General features: G+C 50.1%; 1 protein-coding gene across 1 annotated transcript in view; it reads right to left on the bottom strand.

Moving 5' to 3' along the window:
* The window catches only part of pde9aa (phosphodiesterase 9aa), a 177,316-nt gene that overhangs the window by 49,681 nt on the left and 107,186 nt on the right, over positions 1 to 20,449 (bottom strand). Inside the window, exons 10-16 of the mRNA XM_068040079.1 lie at positions 19,589 to 19,675; positions 17,402 to 17,506; positions 14,035 to 14,117; positions 12,333 to 12,489; positions 5,939 to 6,052; positions 3,490 to 3,594; positions 1,937 to 2,065 (exon numbers count right to left, since the gene is read on the bottom strand). Of these exons, the coding sequence (XP_067896180.1) occupies positions 1,937 to 2,065; positions 3,490 to 3,594; positions 5,939 to 6,052; positions 12,333 to 12,489; positions 14,035 to 14,117; positions 17,402 to 17,506; positions 19,589 to 19,675 (780 nt within the window). The remainder of the gene's footprint in view (positions 1 to 1,936; positions 2,066 to 3,489; positions 3,595 to 5,938; positions 6,053 to 12,332; positions 12,490 to 14,034; positions 14,118 to 17,401; positions 17,507 to 19,588; positions 19,676 to 20,449) is intronic.

The raw sequence follows: 20,449 nt of genomic DNA, 5'->3' as shown, positions 1-20,449 counted from the left end.
ATCTGGATGTGGCAGACAAGCAAGGGAAACAGATGGACATCGCTGACGTGCTGTCGAGAGCAGCACTCCCTATGAAGAAAGTAGAGGATGCTATGACAGAATGTGAAATCTTCCAGATCCAATGTGAAGCTGCATCTCGACATGTTCTGGAAGTCATCAACCCAGCAGAGACGTTGAATCTGACAGACAATCACCTTGCTCAAATCAAGTGAACTACCCAACAAGATCCAACTCTCCAAGTGTTGCAAGAAGGAGTGATGAAAGGATGGCCTGACAGCATCAAGGACATTCCTGTGGTCACAAGAACATATTGGGCATACAGAGATGAATTAACAGCCCAAGATGGCATCTTATACAAAGGAAATAGTGTCATTATCCCTAAAGAGTTGAGAGGAGAGATGCTAAAGCTCATCCATGCAAGCCACCAAGGAATTGAGTCAAGTCTGAGGAAGGCAAGCGAAGGACTGCATCAGCCAGTGCAGTGCGTGTACCGAGTACCAAGTTAAGCAAGCTAAGGAGCCACTGATGACACATGACATCGTAGAGAGACCATGGATGAAGCTGGGAGTAGACCTCTTCACTCTCACAGGAACTGATTATCTTGTCACTGTAGACTACTATTCTGACTACTGGGAGGTAGACCAGCTGACCTCAATAACTACCAGTGAGATTGTAGAATGCCTGAAAGCACACTTTGGTTCTTACAGCATTCCAGACATTGTGATGAGCGACAGTGGCCCTCAGTTCATAAGTGAAGAATTCAGCTGCTTCATAAAGGATTGGGAAATTCAATACCATACATCATCACCACACTATCCCCAGGCCAATGGAAAGGCTGAGGCGGCAGTGAAAATCACCAAAGGCAGAAAGAAATCAAGCAAATCCAGGACAGATGTATACAAGGCAATCCTCGAGTGGAGAAACACACCTACTGAAGGCATGGAAAGTAGTCTGGTCCAAAGACTAATGTCACGCTGCACCCAAACTACTCTTCCAATAGCAAAGAAGCTACTGAAACCACACGTAGTAACAGGCCTGAGTGACAAAATCAGGGTGAAACGGCAGAAAGCCAAAGTTCATTTTGACAAAACTGCCAAACCATTGCCAGAATTGAGCATTGGAGAGTCAGTCAGGGTACAAACCTTCAACACTCTCAACCAGAGTCAACCCAAGTGGTAACTTGGGACCTGCGTAGAGCAGTTGTCACCTCGATCGTATGCGGTGGAAGTGAATGACCAGATATACCGTCACAACCACAGACACATCCGCACAACTGGAGAAGCTGTTCCTTCACTACAGGCGGCCGGTCAGGAAGATGAAAACACACCAACTGCACAGACCACAGACAACCATCAGTCCCAAAGGTCCACAGAACCCCAACAATGGAAACGGAACAACAGTTACCGCAGCAACAAGTGACACGGGAACAACACTCGCCGGAGAAGGAAAATCAGCCAGATGAATAACCAATGACAATGCGCACATGAACCATTAAGAAACCGAAATGATTTAATGATTATGTTTGCAATACATATGCAGAGACTGACAAGAATGACAAACTACTAATGCATGAGAACAGTTGTGGTGCATGGTGGGTAACTTGGGCACTCACAGTTGTCAATGATAATGCAGGCAAATTTTTGTTTGCTTTTTTTGTCTGAAAATGGGATGTTTGGGATAGAAATGCAATACTGTACCAATCTGACTCCTGGCTTGCCATAGCCATGTGACCTTTACCATGAGGCACTCTGACTGGGGGTAGCCGATACAGTCAGTTTCATTAAAGACAGAGTACACACTAGACTGGTGTTCTGTGAGCTTGTAACAGGCTTGTGCCTCTGCATGTGAGCGAGTGTGAGTGAGTGTGAGCGAGTGTGAGTGAGTGTGTGTATGTGTGGGTGGAGGTAACGGACACTTCACCATTTCTGTCACTCACTTTCATCACTGTCTCAAACATGGGAATGAGGACGAACTTGATGAATCCAATCTGAGCCGTGGCTTTTGTCACTTTGTCTCGGTCCATGAACGGGGCAACTGGGAGACCCTCCGACTTCTCCCGATCACTCTGAAACAATCAAATAAAGGACTGACAGGAGAAATGAGCTGAGGGAAAAGATGGAGGGTGAATATGTCAGTGGAGACACGGGGAGGGTCATGAGGCGGGAAACGAGGGGGAAAGCTATGGGGAGAGGGTACAAGGACAGGAGGTATAGGGAGGGGACACACAGAGAGGGTACATGGGGTGTGTATACAGAGGGAGGAGATATGGGGAAGGTAAAGTGGGAGAGGGTATCAGGGGAATGACATGGACGGAGGGTATGGTGAGGGGAGGCAGAGAGAGAGTATGGGGAGAGGGAACAGGGGGAGAGAGGGAACAGGGGGAGAGAGGGAACAGGGGGAGAGAGGGTACAGGGGGAGAGAGGGAACAGGGGGAGAGAGGGTACAGGGGGAGAGAGGGTACAGGGGGAGAGAGGGTACAGGGGGAGAGAGGGAACAGGGGGAGAGAGGGAACAGGGGGAGAGAAGGAACAGGGGGAGAGAAGGAACAGGGGGAGAGAGAACAGGGGGAGAGAGAACAGGGGGGGAGAGAGAACAGGGGGGGAGAGAGTACAGGGGGGGAGAGAGTACAGGGGGGGAGAGGGTACAGGGGGGGGGAGAGGGTACAGGGGGGGGGAGAGGGTACAGGGGGGGGGAGAGGGTACAGGGGGGGGGAGAGGGTACAGGGGGGGGGAGAGGGTACAGGGGGGGAGATTGTACGGGGGGGGAGATTGTACGGGGGGAGAGATTGTACGGGGGGAGAGATTGTACGGGGGGTGAGAGGGAACAGGGGGTGAGAGGGAACAGGGGGTGAGAGGGAACAGGGGGAGAGAGGGAACAGGGGGAGAGAGGGAACAGGGGGAGAGAGGGAACAGGGGGAGAGAGGGAACAGGGGGAGAGAGGGAACAGGGGGAGAGAGGGAACAGGGGGTGAGAGGGAACAGGGGGAGAGAGGGAACAGGGGGAGAGAGGGAACAGGGGGAGAGAGGGAACAGGGGGAGAGAGGGTACAGGGGGAGAGAGGGAACAGGGGGTGAGAGGGAACAGGGGGTGAGAGGGAACAGGGGGAGAGAGGGAACAGGGGGAGAGAGGGTACAGGGGGAGAGAGGGTACAGGGGGAGAGAGGGTACAGGGGGAGAGAGGGAACAGGGGGAGAGAGGGAACAGGGGGAGAGAGGGTACAGGGGGAGAGAGGGTACAGGGGGAGAGAGGGTACAGGGGGAGAGAGGGTACAGGGGGAGAGAGGGTACAGGGGGAGAGGGTACAGGGGGAGAGGGTACAGGGGGAGAGGGTACAGGGGGAGAGGGTACAGGGGGGGAGGGTACAGGGGGGGAGAGGGTACAGGGGGGGAGAGGGTACAGGGGGGGAGAGGGTACAGGGGGGGAGAGGGTACAGGGGGGGAGAGGGTACAGGGGGTGAGATTGTGTGGGGGGGAGAGGGAATTTGGGGTCATTACCTGCATGAAATATTCTTGCAGTAAACAGTCCACCCAGGGTTCTGCCACCTCCATCGGCCTCACTTCATTCGAGATGTCACAGCATTTTATCAGAACCATCTTTAACTGCAGAGACAGAGGAGACTTTAAACAGAGTCAGTAACTCCACCTCCAGAGGGTGAGGGTTCAGTAACTCCGCCTCGAGAGGCTGAGGGCTCAGTAACTCCGCCTCGAGAGGCTGAGGGCTCAGTAACTCCGCCTCGAGGCGCTGAGGGCTCAGTAACTCCGCCTCGAGGCGCTGAGGGCTCAGTAACTCCGCCTCGAGGCGCTGAGGGCTCAGTAACTCCGCCTCGAGGCGCTGTGGGCTCAGTAACTCCGCCTCGAGAGGCTGAGGGCTCAGTAACTCCGCCTCGAGAGGCTGAGGGCTCAGTAACTCCGCCTCGAGAGGCTGAGGGCTCAGTAACTCCGCCTCGAGAGGCTGAGGGCTCAGTAACTCCGCCTCGAGAGGCTGAGGGCTCAGTAACTCCGCCTCGAGAGGGTGAGGGCTCAGTAACTCTGCCTCGAGAGGGTGAGGGCTCAGTAACTCTGCCTCCAGAAGGACTTGGGGGTTATGGCACCACACAAGTGCCAGGCAATGACCATCTCCAACAAGAGAGAATCTAACCATCTCCCCTTGACATTCAACAGCATTACCATCGCTGAATCCCCCACTATTAACATCCTGGGGGTTACCATTGAACAAAAACTTAACTAGATCAGCCATATAAATACCATGGCTACAAGAGCAGGTCAGAGGTGAGGAATCCTGAGGCGAGTAACTCACCTCCTGACTCCCCAAAGCCTGTCCACAATCTACAAGGTACAAGTCAGGAGTGTGATGGAATACTCTCCATTTGCCTGGATGGGTGCAGCTCCAACAACACTCAAGGAGCTCGACACCATCCAGGACAAAGCAGCCCACTTGATTGGCTCCCCATCTACAATCATTCACTCCCTCCACCACCGACGCACAGTGACAGCAGTGTGTACCATCTACAAGATGCACAGAAGGAACGCACCAAAGCTCCTTCGACAGCACCTTCCAAACCCGCAACCTCTACCAACTAGAAGGACAAGGGCAGCAAATACATGGGAACACCACCACCTGCAAGTTCCCCTCCAAGTCTCACACCATCCTGACTTGGAACTATATCACCGTTCCTTCACTGTCACTGGGTCAAATTCCTGGAACTCCCTTCCTAACAGCACTGTGGGTATACCTACCCCACATGGACTGCCACGGTTCAAGAAGGCAGCTCACCACCACCTTCTCAAGGGGATTTTGGGATGGGCAATAAATGCTGGCCTGGCCAGCGACGCCCACATCTCAGGAACAAATTAGAAAACAGACTGTGAGATGGATCATCCGTTTGGCGCTAGCTGAACGTAGTTGTTTTTGCCACTTGTTCTCAGCACTACTGTCATTGAGGATGGGGAATTTCCTGTAGCCTCCTCCAGGCCTCTCCTAGAATGATCAAATGATACAGCACAGGAGGCCAATCAACTAATCATACTATCCAATCAGTCCCTGTCCTCTCCTCTTTCCCCATAACATTGACAAATTTCTCCTTTTCAAGTATTTATCCAATTCCTTTTTGAAAGTTACAATTGATTCTGTTTCCACTGCCCCTTTCAGGCAGTACATTCCAGACCACAGCAAATTCCCATGTCTTCCCGAGTTCATCTGCCAGTACCTTAAATCTGTGTCCTCTGATTACTTTTTTTTATTCTTTCTCGGGATGTGGGCGTTGCTGGCCAGCATTTGTTGCTCATCCCGAATTGCCCCTGAACTGAGTGATTTGCACGGTCATTTCAGAGGCAGTTAAGAGTCAACCACATTGCTGTGGGTCTGGAGTCACATGTAGGCCAGACCAGGTAAGGACAGCAGATTTCCTTCCCTAAAGGACATTAGTGAACCAGACGGGTTTTTACAACAATCAATGATAATTTCATGGCACCAATTACCGAGACGACCTTTCAATTCCAGATTTTTATTAATTAATTGAATTAAAATTAGCCTGGGCCCTTGGATTACTAGTCCAGTGACATTACCACTTCGCCACTGTCTCTGCTTCGCTTGCCTTTGGAAACAGTTTCCCCTTATTTACTTTATCAAAAATCTTGATAATTTTGAACACCTCTATGGAATCTCCTTCTAACCTTCTCTGCTCTAAGGAGAATAATCCCAGCTTCTCCAGTCTCTCCATATTAACTGAAGCCCCTCATCCCTGGGACCGTTCAGGTAAATCTGCCCTGCATCCTCTCCAGGACATGACATTATTCCGAAATTGAACACAATCCTCCAGTTAGGGCTGAGCCAGTGTTTAGAAAGTTTAGACCAACTCTCTTGCTATTTTACTCAATGCCACGTTTAATAAACAGAAGGACCAATGTGCTTTCTGCTATTTAATCGGCTCTGGTAGATACTTACACAGGACAAATCTTCCTCATTGGAGAAATCAAAGTTGTCAACTTTCTGTTTGAAGGAATCAAGGATTTCTCCGTGTCTCGCCATGTCAGTTGCTAGGATCAGATTGATGATTCCCTGCATCAAACAAACAGACACCCAGTCAGCTGAGCATCACTCAAAGGACAGCAGTGTGCGCTCTCTCATTACACTCCTGACAGTGCCAACTCCTGTCTGCAACATCACTCATATTCTTCATGCTTTGACAGTGATCAGGAGCAGGAACCCTGGCTGATTTCCCCCTCTCTCTGTCTAACCCAGGGGTCAATGGACAGTGATCAGGAGCAGGAACCCTGGCCGATTTCCCCTCTCTCTGTCTAACCCAGGGGTCACTGAACTGTGATCAGGAGCAGGAACCCTGGCTGATTTCCCCCTCTCTCTCTCTAACCCAGGGGTCTCTGGACAGAGATCAGGAGCAGGAACCCTGGCTGATTTCCCCCTCTCTCTCCAACCCAGGGGTCACTGGACAGAGATCAGGAGCAGGAACCTTGGCTGAATTCCCCCTCTCACTCTTTAACCCAGGGGTCCCTGGACAGTGATCAGGAGCATGAGCTCTGGCTGATTTCCCCCCTCTCTCTCTAACCCAGGGGTCACTGGACAGTGATCAGGAGCAGGAACTCTGGCTAATTTCCCTTTCTCTGTCTAACCCAGGGGTCAATGGACAGTGATCAGGAGCAGGAACCACGGCTGATTTCCTCTCTCTCTCTCTCTAACCCAGGGTTCACTGGACAGTGATCAGGAGCAGGAACCCTGGCTGACCTCCCCTCTCTCGAACCCAGGGGTCACTGGACAGTGATCAGGAGCAGGAACTCTGGCTGATTTAAAAGGGGTGGGGCAGTTGCATTACTGGTTAAGGAGAATATCACAGCTGCACTGCGGGAGGACACCTCGGAGGGGTCATGCAGCGAGGCAATATGGGTGGAGCTCAGGAATAGGAAGGGTGCAGTCACGATGTTGGGGGTTTACTACAGGCCTCCCAACAGCCTGCGGGAGGTAGAGGAGCAGATATGTAGACAGATTTTGGAAAGATGTAAAGGTAACAGGGTTGTAGTGGTGGGTGATTTTAACTTCCCCAATATTGACTGCGTCTCACTTCGTGCTAGGGGCTTGGATGGGGCAGAATTTGTGAGGAGCATCCAGGAGGGCTTCTTGAAACAGTATGTAGATAGTCCAACTAGGGATGGGGCTGTACTGGACCTGGTATTGGGGAATGAGCCCGGCCAGGTGGTCAAAGTTTCAGTAGGGGTGCATTTCAGGAACAGTGACCATAATTCAGAATGTTTTCAGGTACTTGTGGATAAGGATAAGAGTAGTCCTCGGGTGAAGGTGCTAAATTGGGGGAAGGCTAATTATAACAATATTAGGCAGGAACTGAAGAATTTAGATTGGGGGCGGCTGTTTGAGGGTAAATCAACATCTGACATGTGGGAGTCTTTCAAACGTCAGCTGATTAGAATCCAGGACCAGCATGTTCCTGTGAGGAAGAAAGACAAGTTTGGCAAGTTTCGGGAAGCTTGGATAACATGGGATATTGTGAGCCTAGTCAAAAAGAAAAAGAAAGCATTTGTAAGGGCTGGAAGGCTCGGAACAGACGAATCCCGTGAGGAATATAAAGACAGTAGGAAGGAACTTAAGCAAGGAGTTAGGAGGGCTAAAAGGAGTCATGAAAAGTCATTGGCGAACAGGATTAAGGAGAATCCCAAGTCTTTTTATACATATATAAAGAGCAAGAGGGTAACTAGGGAAAGGGTTGGCCCACTCAAGGACAGAGATGGGAATCTATGCGTGGAGCCAGAGGAAATGGGTGAGGTACTAAATGAACACTTTGCATCAGTATTCACCAAAGAGAAGGACTTGGTGGATGATGAGCCTAGGGAAGGGAGTGTAGATAGTCTCAGTCATCTCATTATCAAAAAGGAGGAGGTGTTGGGTGTCTTGCAAAGCATTAAAGTAGAGAAGTCTCCAGGGCCTGATGGGATCTACCCCAGAATACTGAGGGAGGCAAGGGAGGAAATTGCTGGGGCCTTGACAGAAATCTTTGCATCCTCATTGGCTACAGGTGAGGTCCCAGAGGACTGGAGAATAGCCAATGTTGTTCCTTTGTTTAAGAAGGGTGGCAAGGATAATCCAGGAAATTATAGGCCGGTGAGCCTTACGTCAGTGGTCGGGAAACTATTAGAGAGGATTCTTCGGGACAGGATTTACTCCCATTTGGAAACAAACGAACTTATTAGCGAGAGGCAGCATGGTTTTGTGAAGGGGAGATCGTGTCTCATTAATTTGATTGAGTTTTTTGAGGAAGTGACGAAGATGATTGATGAAGGAAGGGCAGTGGATGTTATCTACATGGACTTTAGTAAAGCCTTTGACAAGGTCCCGCATGGCAGACTGGTACAAAAGGTGAAGTCACACGGGATCAGAGGTGAGCTGGCAAGATGGATACAGAACTGGCTCGGTCATAGAAGACAGAGGGTAGCAGTGGAAGGGTGCTTTTCTGAATGGAGGGATGTGACTAGTGGTGTTCTGCAGGGATCAGTGCTGGGACCTTTGCTGTTTATAGTATATATAAATGATTTGGAGGAAAATGTAGCTAGTCTGATTAGTAAGTTTGCGGACGACACAAAGGTTGGTGGAGTTGCGGATAGTGATGAGGATTGTCAGAGGATACAGCAGGATATAGATCGGTTGGAGACTTGGGCAGAGAAATGGCAGATGGAGTTTAATCTGGACAAATGTGAGGTAATGCATTTTGGAAGATCTAATACAGGTGGGAAGTATACAGTAAATGGCAGAACCCTTAGGAGTATTGACAGGCAGAGAGATCTGGGCGGACAGGTCCACAGGTCACTGAAAGTGGCAACGCAGGTGGATAAGGTAGTCAAGAAGGCATACGGCATGCTTGCCTTCATCGGTCGGGGCATAGAGTATAAAAATAGGCAAGTCATGCTGCAGCTGTACAGAACCTTAGTTAGGCCACACTTGGAATATTGCGTGCAATTCTGGTCGCCACACTACCAGAAGGACATGGAGGCTTTGGAGAGGGTACAGAGGAGGTTTACCAGGATGTTGCCTGGTCTGGAGGGCATTAGCTATGAGGAGAGGTTGGATAAACTGGGATTGTTTTCACTGGAACGACGGAGGTGGAGGGGAGACATGATAGACGTTTACAAAGTTATGAGCGGCATGGACAGAGTGGATAGTCAGAAGCTTTTTCCCAGGGTGGAAGAGTCAGTTACTGGGGGACATAGGTTTAAGGTGCGAGGGGCAAAGTTTAGAGGGGATGTGCGAGGCAAGTTCTTTACACAGAGGGTGGTGAGTGCCTGGAACTTGCTACCGGGGGAGGTGGTGGAAGCAGGTACGATAGCGACGTTTAAGAGGCATCTTGACAAATACCTGAATGGGATGGGAATAGAGGGATACGGTCCCCGGAAGTGCAGAAGGTGTTCGTTTCGGCAGGCATCAAGATCGGCGCAGGCTTGGAGGGCCGAATGGCCTGTTCCTGTGCTGTACTGTTCTTTGTTCTTTGATTTCCCTCTGTCTCTAACCCAGGGGTCACTGTCCAGTGATCAGGAGCAGGAACCCTGGCTGATTTCCCTCTCTCTCTAACCCAGGGGTCACTGGACAGTGATCAGGAGACAGAGTCGTAATAATGGAGGGGTAATTCAATTGACAGGATGTGACTTGTGACATTCCATCATTCAATAATGAGCTTGACTATTTACCATGATCATTAACAAGTTTGATTTGGAGGCTTTGGTGCCCAATGCTCTGATCATGTGCAGACTGGTTCCAGTTGTTTAAATCAATCTGGCAATGAAATGCTGTCTCCCTTGCAACCCCAATGTGGCTACTGGCACCATCAAGCTCTCCATAAATTCCATCTTTTGGTCGGCAACCATCACCAATTCTAAGAACATGGCGTAGCCATTCTAGTCCAGGTACATGGATCATTGAACTGTATTGAACAAGGACAGAAATTCAAAAAGTCTAATGGAATGCTGGTCTTTATATCTCAAGGACTAGAATACACAGGGGGTAGACCTCATGCTTCAGCTACACAAAGCCCTGCTTCGACCACACCTGGGAATTACTGTCAGCAGTTCTGGGCACCACACCTTAGAGAGGATATAATGGCCTTGGAGTGAGTGCAGTGTAGATTTACCAGAATGATACCTGGACTCCAAGGTTAAACTACAAGGAGAGATTACACAGACTAGGGTGTACTCCCTGGAATTCAGAAGGTTAAGGGGTGATTTGATCAAAGTTTTCAAGTGGAGAGTGGCACTGACTGGAGGGTCAGATGGACTCAATGGGCTGAATGGCCTTCAGTGCTATAAAGGACTCGATGACTCAATATTAAGGAGATCAGATAGGATAGATAGAGAGAAACTATTTCTACTGGTTGGGGAGTCTAAGTCTAGGGGGCATAGCTGAACAATTAGAGCCAGACCTTTCCGGAATGAAATTAGGAAACACTTCTACACACAAAGTACATACAAACATGTGAAGTAGGAGCTGGAGCAGGAGCAGGAGCAGGAGCAGGAGCTGGTGCTGGAGCTGGTGCTGGAGTAGTAATTGGAGCAGGAGCTGGAGCAGGAGCAGGAGCTGGAGCAGGAGCTGGAGCAGGAGCAGGCTACTTGGCCTTTCGAGCCTGCTTTCCCATTCAATAAGATCATGGCTGATCTGGTTGTGATCTCAATTCTACTTTCCTGTCTGCCCCCCATAACCCTTGACTCCCTTGTTTATGAAAAATCTCTCCAACTCAGCCTTGAATTTATTCAATGACCCAGTTTCCACTGCTTTCTGGAGAAGAGAATTCCACAGACCAACGACCCTCTGAGAGAAAAAATTTCTCCTCACCCCGTCTTAAAAGGGAGACCCCTAATTTTTAAACTGTCCACCCCCCCAGTCCTAGTCTCCCCCACAAAAAGGAATATTTTCCCAGTATCCACCCTGTCAAGTCCCCTCAGGATCTGATGTGTTTCATAAGATCACCTCTCATTCTTCTAAACTCCAATGGATACTGTATTGATGATTGATCTGGGTTTGATTGTATTAGTCTGTCCATTGATCAGTGTTCACTGTGTTTGATCGCTTAAGCCTATGGGTGGAGCAGAAGAGTATGAAACTGAAACTAAAAAGAGACGGAGCCTGTTCTGAGAAGACATTGTACAGAGATCTTGTAAGTGATGAGATATTTTAAAGTGATGTAAATGAACTGGTTGGTGGTTTGATACAAGTGTGATATCTGCATGAGATACATCAGATATATAAAATCCAGCAACCTGGCGAAAACATAACAGATACAGGCCCAACCTGTTCAACCGTACTTCATAGGGTAAGCCCTTCATCCCAGGAATCATTCCAGTGAACCTTTTCTGAATTGCTTCTAATGCAATTTTATCCTTTAAGTAAGGAAACCAAAACTGTACTCAGTACTCCAGATGTGGTCTCACGAAGGCCCTGTACAGTTGTTGCAAAACTTCCCTACTTTTATATTCCATCCCCCTTGCATTAAACACCAACATTCCATTTACCTTCCTAATCACTTGCTGTACCTGCATACCAACCTTTTGGGATTCATGTACCAGGACACCCAGATCTCTCTGTACCACTGAGTTCTGCAATCTCTCTCCATTTAAATAATATACTGATTTTCTATTCTTCCTGCCAAAGTGGACAAGTTCACATTTTCCCACATTATACTCCATCTGCTAAATTTTTGCCCACTCTCTGAACCTATCTCTATCCCTCTGTAGACTCTTCTCCTCCTCTTGACAACTGACTTTCCTTCCTATCTTGGTGTCATCAGCTAATTTAGCTTCCATACATTCTGTCCCTTCACCCAAGTCATTGATATAAATTGTAAATAATTGAGGCCCCAGCACTGATCCCAGTGGAACTCCACAGCCAGGAATTTGTGTTGGAGTTGGGTCTTCCAACACCAGGCCGAAAAGACAAGGGAAAATCCACCTCTGCCCCGCGGCCCCCCCCAACCCAGAGCATCCCGTTAAAGACAGGGATCCAATTCGAGGGCCGGCAGCTCAGCAGTATTGGCAGCACTACCAGGAGCAGCAGCCATTGCTGGTCCTGCAGAGGCCTTGGACCCAGGACCAGCGCTGGAACCCTGGACCTCAGGTAAGCGAGGCAGGGTTGCTGGAAACTTCCGTCTGGCCTCGGCGAGGGGTGGTGGGGCTATGGCCTCCTCTCGATGTTCTTCTCACCCAGGGGTCACTGGACAGTGATCAGGATCAGGAACCCTCTCTCTCTCCCTCTTTCCCTCTCCCTCTTTCTATCCCAGCCTCTCTCCCTCTCTCCCCCACCCTGACCCCAGCCTCTCCCCTTCACTCTTTCTCACCTGGCGAATCTGCTTGAAGATCTCTGGGTCCATGTTGCTGAATATGTTGCACTCAGGCTGTGAGTAAATCTGGAATGCAATGGCACAATGATGGTTTTCAAGTGGTGAGATGTCATTGTATCGCACAGCGAGTTCAGTGCGAGCATTTATTTGGTAACTGTGTTGAAAGAGAAATGCAAGAATGAGGAATGGCAGTGACTGTTGTTAGTTACCCATTACCCTTCACTGAACACCAGTACTGAGCCTCTGCAAAACTGCCCACTTCACAGGAACAGGAGGAGGCCATTCAGCCCCTCGGGTCTGTTACACAGGAACAGGAGGAGGCCATTCAGCCCCTCGATCCTGTCACACAGGAACAGGAGGAGGCCATTCAGCCCCTCGAGTCTGTTACACAGGAACAGGAGGAGGCCATTGAGCCCCTCGATCCTGTCACACAGGAACAGGAGGAGGCCATTCAGCCCCTCGGGTCTGTTCTGCCATTCAATTAGGTCATTTCTGATCTGTATTATAACTCCATATACCCTCTTGGTTCTGTAACCCTTAATATCCTTCTGCAACAAACATCTAGCAATCTCAATTTGGAATTTTCAGTTGACTCCCCTCCCCAGCATCAGCAGCTTTCTGGGGAGAGAGTTCCAGATTTCCACTCCCACTTTGTCATAGAGTGGTACAGCATAGAAACAGGCCCTTCGGCCCACCGCGTCCATGCCGACCATAATGCCTATCTATACCAATCCCACCTCCCTGCATTAATTCCATATTCCTCTATGCCTTGCTCATTCAAGTACCTGTCCAGATGCCTCTTAAATGTCGCTACTGTTCCTGCCTCCACCTCCTCAGGCAGCTCATTCCAGATACCCACTATTCTTTGTGTGAAAAATTTACCCCTTTGATCCCCTTTAAACCTCCTCTCTCTTTGTGTGACGAAGTGCTTCCTGACATCACCCCTGAACGGCCTGGCTCCAATTTTTAAGGTGCTGCCCCCTTGTTCTGGACCGCCCCCCCCCCCCCCCCCCTCCCACAGCCAGAGGAAATATTTTCTCTCTATCGACCTGATCAAATCCTTTAATCATCTTAAACCCCTTGATTAGATCACCCCTTAATCTTTTACACTTGAGGGAATACAAGCAGAGTCTGTGCAATCCTTCCTCGTCATTTAACCCTTTTAGCCCCAGTATTATTCTGATGAATCTGCATTGATCTCCACAGCCGATAGATTCTTCCTGAGGTTCGGGGCCCAGGACTAAACACCGAATGGGGTCTGACCAGAGATTTCTACACCTGAAGCATCACTTCCTCCCTGTTTGTATTCCAGTCCCCGAGAGACTGGCCACTCAGTATCAATGCTGCCGATTGGAGTGTGCCCAGGATCAGCTGCTGTCAGGAGGGGTGGAGTGGGTGGGTGGGTGAGAGGTTTCCCTTAGTTTAGGGGCTCCCAGCCACCACCCACATCACTGGGGCCACATCAGCTCCCTGCAGCATCAGGAGGCCAGGAATCCGAGGCAATTGGCCCAGTGTGGGAGTAGGTGGATGTTACTGGCCAGTGGGTGTCAGTAATACCTCCCTGAAGGAGAAACAAGAGGAGGCAGGAGGAAGTGGGAGGGGAGGAGAGGAAGAGGTGCAGCAGGAGGGGGGGGAGGAGGGGGCAGGGAGGGGAGGTAAAGAAGTGGGAGGGCAGGAGGTGGGAGCAGGTGGGACTCACGTGTTGTTGTATCCTGGGTGGTCAAGATCGTGACAGACGGCAGCACTCATTAGGATCAGGATATCGAGCTGTGTAAACTTCTCCTGGAACCAACAGACAGTCACATCATTAACTCTTGGATCCTGATAAACAGCCATGCAGCCCCTGATTCCAAATCCCATTCCCAATTCCAATCCTCTGAGCTCCAGGACATCACTGCAGGAGTTCCTCAGGGTAGTGTCCTAGGCCCAACCATTTTCAGCTGCTTCATCAATGACCTTCCTTCAATCATAAGGTCAGAAGTGGGGATGTTCGCTGATGATTGCTCAATGTTCAGCACCTTTCGTGACTTCTCAGATACTGAAGCAGTCCGTGGAGAAATGCAGCAAGACCTGGACAATATCCAGGCTTGGGCTGATAAGTGGCAAGTAACATTCGCGCCACACAAGTGCCAGGCAATGACCATCTCTAACAAGAGAGAATCTAACCATCTCCCCTTGACATTCAACGGCATTACCATCACTGAATCCCCCACTATCAACATCCTAGTGGTTACCATTGACCAGAAACTGAACTGGAGTAGCCGTATAAATACCATGGCTACAAGAGCAGGTCAGAGGCTAGGAATCCTGCAGCGAGTAACTCACCTCCTGACTCCGCAAAGCCTGTCCATCATATACAAGGCACAAGTCAGGAGTGTAATGGAATACTCTCCACTTGCCTGGATGGGTGCAGCTCCAACAACACTCAAGAAGCTCAACATCATCCAGGACAAAGCAGCTCGCTTGATTGGCACACCATCTACAAACATTCACTCCCTCCACCACCGACGCACAGTGGCAGCAGTGTGTACCATCTACAAGATGCACTGCAGCAACTCACCAAGGCTCCTTTGACAGCACCTTCCAAATCCACAACCTCTACCAACTAGAAGGACAAGGGCAGCAAATAAATGGGAACATCACCACCAGCAAGTTCCCCTCCAAGTCACACACCATCCTGACTTAGAATTATAGAATCATAGAAAGTTTAAGGCACAGAAAGAGGCCACTTGACCCATCGTGTCTGTGCCAGCTGAGAAACTATCCACCCATTCTCATCCCACCTTCCAGCATTTGATCCGTAGCCCTGCAGATTACGGCATTTAAGGTGCATATCCAGACTCCTTTGGAATGAGTTGAGGGTTTCTGCCTCAACTATCTTTTCAGAAAGTGAGTTCCAGACCATCAGCACCCTCTGGGTGAAAAAAACCTTTCCTCATCTCCCCTCTAATGTTTCTACCAATCACTTTAAATCTATGCCCCCTCCTCACTGACCTCACTGCTAAGGTGAATAGACGCTTCAACCCCACTCTATCCAGGTCTATCACAATTTTGTACATTTCAATCAGATCTCCCCTCAGCCTTCTCTGTTCCAAGGAGAACAACCCCAGCCTATCCAATCCTCAATGCTGTATTTTCCCAGTCCTGGCAACATCCTCATAAATGTTCTGAAGAAGGGTCACTGACCCGAAACGTTAACTCTGCTTCTCTCTCCACAGATGCTGCCAGACCTGCTGAGTATTTCCAGCATTTCTTGTTTTTATTTCCGATTTCCAGCATCTGCAGTATTTTGCTTTTATCCTGGTAAATCTCCTCTGTACCCTCTCTAATGCAATGACATCCTTTCTGTAATGAGGTGACCAGCATTACACACAGTACTCAAGTTGTGGCCTAACCAATGAGTTATACAGTTCCAGCATAATCTCTCTGCTCTTATATTCTATACCTCAGTTAATTAAGGAAAGATTCCATTTGCCTTCTTAACCATCTTATCGACCTGTCCTGCTACCTTCAGGGATCTGTGGACATTCACTCCAAGGTCCCTCACTTCCTCTACACTTCTCAGTATTTTCCCATTAATCGTGTATTCCTTTGCCTTGTTTGACCTCCCCAAATACATCACCTCACACTTCTCCAGGTTATATTCTATTTGTCACTTTTCTGCCCATCTGACCAGACCATCAATATCTTCCTGCAGCCGACAGCTATCCTCCCAGCTATCTACCACACGGCCAAACTTTGTGTCATCTGTAAACTTCTTGATCATGCCCCCTACATTTACGTCCTAATCGTTAATATACACCACGAAAAGCAGGGGACCCAGTACTGAGCCCTGTGGAATGCCACTGGAAACAACCCTCCAGTCGCTAAAACACCCATCAACAATTACCCTTTGTTTCCTGCCACTGAGTCAATTTTGTATCCACCTTGCTGCATTTCCCTGGATCTCATGGGATTTTGTGTTTTTAACCAGTCCGCCATGTGGGACCTTGTCAAATGCCTTGCTAAAATCCATGTAGACAACATCTACTGCATTACCCTCATCTCTCTTCCCTGTTACTTCTTCAAAAAATTCGATCAAGTTGGTCAAACAAGATCTTCCCTTAACAAATCCATGCTGACTATCCTTGATTAACCTGTGCCTTTCTAAGTGACAGTTTATCCTGTCTCCCAGAATAGATTCCAATAATTTGTCCACTACTGAGGTTAGACTGACTGGCCTGTAATTATTCGGTCTATCCTTCACTCCCTTTTTAAACAGAGGTACAACGTTAGCAATTCTCCAATCCTCCGGCATCACACCTGTATCCAGTGAGGACTGGAAAATGATGGTCAGACCCTCTGCTATTTCCTCTCTTGCTTCTTTTAACAGCCTAGGGTACATTTCATCTGGTCCTGGAGATTTATCAACTTTCAAAGATTTTAATCCCATTAATACTTCCTCTCTCCCGATGTTTATCACATCCAATACTTCACACTCTTCCTCCTTAACTACAATATCTGCATCGTCCCCTTCTTGTTTCAGACTTGGAACTATATCGCCGTTCCTTCACTGTCACTGGGTCAAAATCCTGGAACTCCCTTCTGAACACTGTGGGTGTACCTACCCCACATGGACTTTAGTTTTAGTGATACAGCACTGAAACAGGCCCTTCGGCCCACCAAGCCTGTGCCGACCATCAACCACCCATTTATACTAATCCTACACTAATCCCATATTCCTACCACATCCCCACCTGTCCCTATATTTCCCTCCCACCTACCTATACTAGGGGCAATTTATAATGGCCAATTTACCTATCAACCTGCAAGTCTTTTGGCATGTGGGAGGAAACCGGAGCACCCGGAGAAAACCCACGCAGACACAGGGAGAACTTGCAAACTCCACACAGGCAGTACCCAGAATTGAGTGGTTCAAGAAGGCAGCTCACCACCACCTTCTCAAGGGCAATTAGGGATGGGCAATAAATGCTGATCTAGCCCACGGCGCTCACAGCCCATTGAAAAATTCCTAATTCCATTCCCATTCCCTCCTACACCCCATTTCCTGAGGGGTTATTACTGACCTGCAGACTGCAGAGCTCGATCATGCTGTACATCATCTGGGTCACACAGAAACAGTGTCGAAAGTTGTGGAATGGATTGTTCCGGTAATTCTCCTGAATGCAGAGCTTTCAAAATATGAGACCAGGTTAAACCAGAATCACAGGAAAGAACCCAGCTCCCGATAGTGCCTGTGTACCAGATCCTGTATGTCGATAGTTCCCCATGCAACAGCTAATGCAGCACCTGCTCAGTACTGACCCTCCGACAGTGCAGCACTCCCTCAGTACTGACCCTCCCACAGTGCAGCACTCCCTCAGTACTGACCCTCCGACAGTGCAGCACTCCCTCAGTACTGACCCTCCGACAGTGCAGCGCCTCCTCAGTACTGACCCTCCCACAGTGCAGCACTCCCTCAGTACTGACCCTCCCACAGTGCAGCACTCCCTCAGTACTGACCCTCCCACAGTGCAGCACTCCCTCAGTACTGACCCTCCCACAGTGCAGCACTCCCTCAGTACTGACCCTCCCACAGTGCAGCACTCCTTCAGTACTGACCCTCCGACAGTGCAGCACTCCCTCAGTACTGACCCTCCCACAGTGCAGCACTCCTTCAGTACTGACCCTCCGACAGTGCAGCACTCCCTCAGTACTGACCCTCCCACAGTGCAGCACTCCCGCAGTACTGACCCTCCCACAGTGCAGCACTCCCGCAGTACTGACCCTCCCACAGTGCAGCACTCCCTCAGTACTGACCCTCCCACAGTGCAGCACTCCCTCAGTACTGACCCTCCCACAGTGCAGCACTCCCTCAGTACTGACCCTCCGACAGTGCAGCACTCCCTCAGTACTGACCCTCCCACAGTGCAGCACTCCTTCAGTACTGACCCTCCCACAGTGCAGCACTCCCTCAGTACTGACCCTCCCACAGTGCAGCACTCCTTCAGTACTGACCCTCCGACAGTGCAGCACTCCCTCAGTACTGACCCTCCCACAGTGCAGCACTCCCGCAGTACTGACCCTCCCACAGTGCAGCACTCCCTCAGTACTGACCCTCCCACAGTGCAGCACTCCCTCAGTACTGACCCTCCCACAGTGCAGCACTCCCTCAGTACTGACCCTCCGACAGTGCAGCACTCCCTCAGTACTGACCCTCCCACAGTGCAGCACTCCTTCAGTACTGACCCTCCCACAGTGCAGCACTCCCTCAGTACTGACCCTCCCACAGTGCAGCACTCCCTCAGTACTGACCCTCCCACAGTGCAGCACTCCCTCAGTACTGACCCTCCCACAGTGCAGCACTCCCGCAGTACTGACCCTCCCACAGTGCAGCACTCCCTCAGTACTGACCCTCCCACAGTGCAGCACTCCTTCAGTACTGACCCTCCCACAGTGCAGCACTCCCTCAGTACTGACCCTCCCACAGTGCAGCACTCCCTCAGTACTGACCCTCCCACAGTGCAGCACTCCCTCAGTACTGACCCTCCCACAGTGCAGCACTCCCGCAGTACTGACCCTCCCACAGTGCAGCACTCCCGCAGTACTGACCCTCCCACAGTGCAGCACTCCCGCAGTACTGACCCTCCCACAGTGCAGCACTCCCGCAGTACTGACCCTCCGACAGTGCAGCACTCCCGCAGTACTGACCCTCCGACAGTGCAGCACTCCCTCAGTACTGACCCTCCGACAGTGCAGCACTCCCTCAGTACTGACCCTCCGACATTGCGGCACTCCCTCAGTACTGACCCTCCGACATTGCGGCACTCCCTCAGTACTGACCCTCCAACAGTGCAGCACTCCCTCAGTACTGACCCTCCGACAGTGCAGCGCCTCCTCAGTACTGACCCTCCCACAGTGCAGCACTCCCTCAGTACTGACCCTCCCACAGTGCAGCGCCTCCTCAGTACTGACCCTCCCACAGTGCAGCACTCCCGCAGTACTGACCCTCCCACAGTGCGGCACTCCCTCAGTACTGACCCTCCGACGTTGCGGCACTCCCTCAGTACTGACCCTCCGACATTGCGGCACTCCCTCAGTACTGACCCTCCGACAGTGCAGCGCCCCCTCATTACTGACTCACTCTTTTTTTCCCGTCCCCACCACCATCTTCGCTTTTCCCATTCCCCCTCTCTGACTCTCCATGTCCCCCTTTCCCACTCTCTGTCTCCTGACACTGGGACCGCTTTGTGATACGGCTGCTTGATCCTTACCAACCACCTTTTCATCGTGATGGGGTTGATGTTGAAATCTCTGATCAGTCCCAGGCTGTGGTACATGTGCTCCAAACAGCTGAGCATCTGCAGAGCAGAGAAGCAATGTCATTCTGTGGGCCTCACTGAGCAGAGACACTGGGCGGGGGAATGGGGATGGGGTCTGGGTGGGAGCAGGGAGGGGGTCTGGGTGGGGGAGCCGGGAGGGTGTTTGGGTGGGGTCTGGCTGGGGTCTCGGGGTGTGGGGGGGTGGTTCTGCGGGGGGGGGGGTAGGGCAGTGAGGGGGGTCTGTGGAGGGTTGGGGGGGTCTGGGGGTTTTGGGGGGGTCGGGTGGGGTGAGGGGGGGGGTGAGGGGGGGCCTGCTCTGCTGGACACATGACGCTGCTTGTGGATTCAATGTGATTTTGTTTTACAATATTTAACTTTTATTCATTTCTGTTGAACATTCCGGGTAAAGCAGGAAATTCCTCTTCTGTTAATCCTGGTTTATTTGTCGGATAAACTCGGGTCTATTTATTCTGATCATATTTGATCAGGTCTTTGAAGAAATGTTGTTTTAATTGTGAAAATTTATTGTTTCCGTTTGCTGATATTAATTAATTAACAGTCTGTGAGAAATGAAGGATTCTCTGATCAAACTGTTCACAAAAACAGAGGAAGTTTTTTATTAATTAATGATGCAGCAACACAAGGAAACCCTGGAAGGGACAGAAAATCTTTCAGCTCCGTCAAGAGTCCGAGGGTCAGGAAAGATTCTCTCGAATGGCCTGGGGAATGGAGCAGAGAGACTGTTATTGAAAAACTGAAAGTCAACGTCAGCCTTTTCCCCGTGAAAACAACGTTCACTGAATGAGCTGTGAT

The sequence above is a fragment of the Heterodontus francisci genome, chromosome 10 (assembly GCF_036365525.1).
Source record: "Heterodontus francisci isolate sHetFra1 chromosome 10, sHetFra1.hap1, whole genome shotgun sequence".
Taxonomy (NCBI): domain Eukaryota; kingdom Metazoa; phylum Chordata; class Chondrichthyes; order Heterodontiformes; family Heterodontidae; genus Heterodontus; species Heterodontus francisci.
This window is presented reverse-complemented; position numbering and strand designations above follow the sequence as displayed.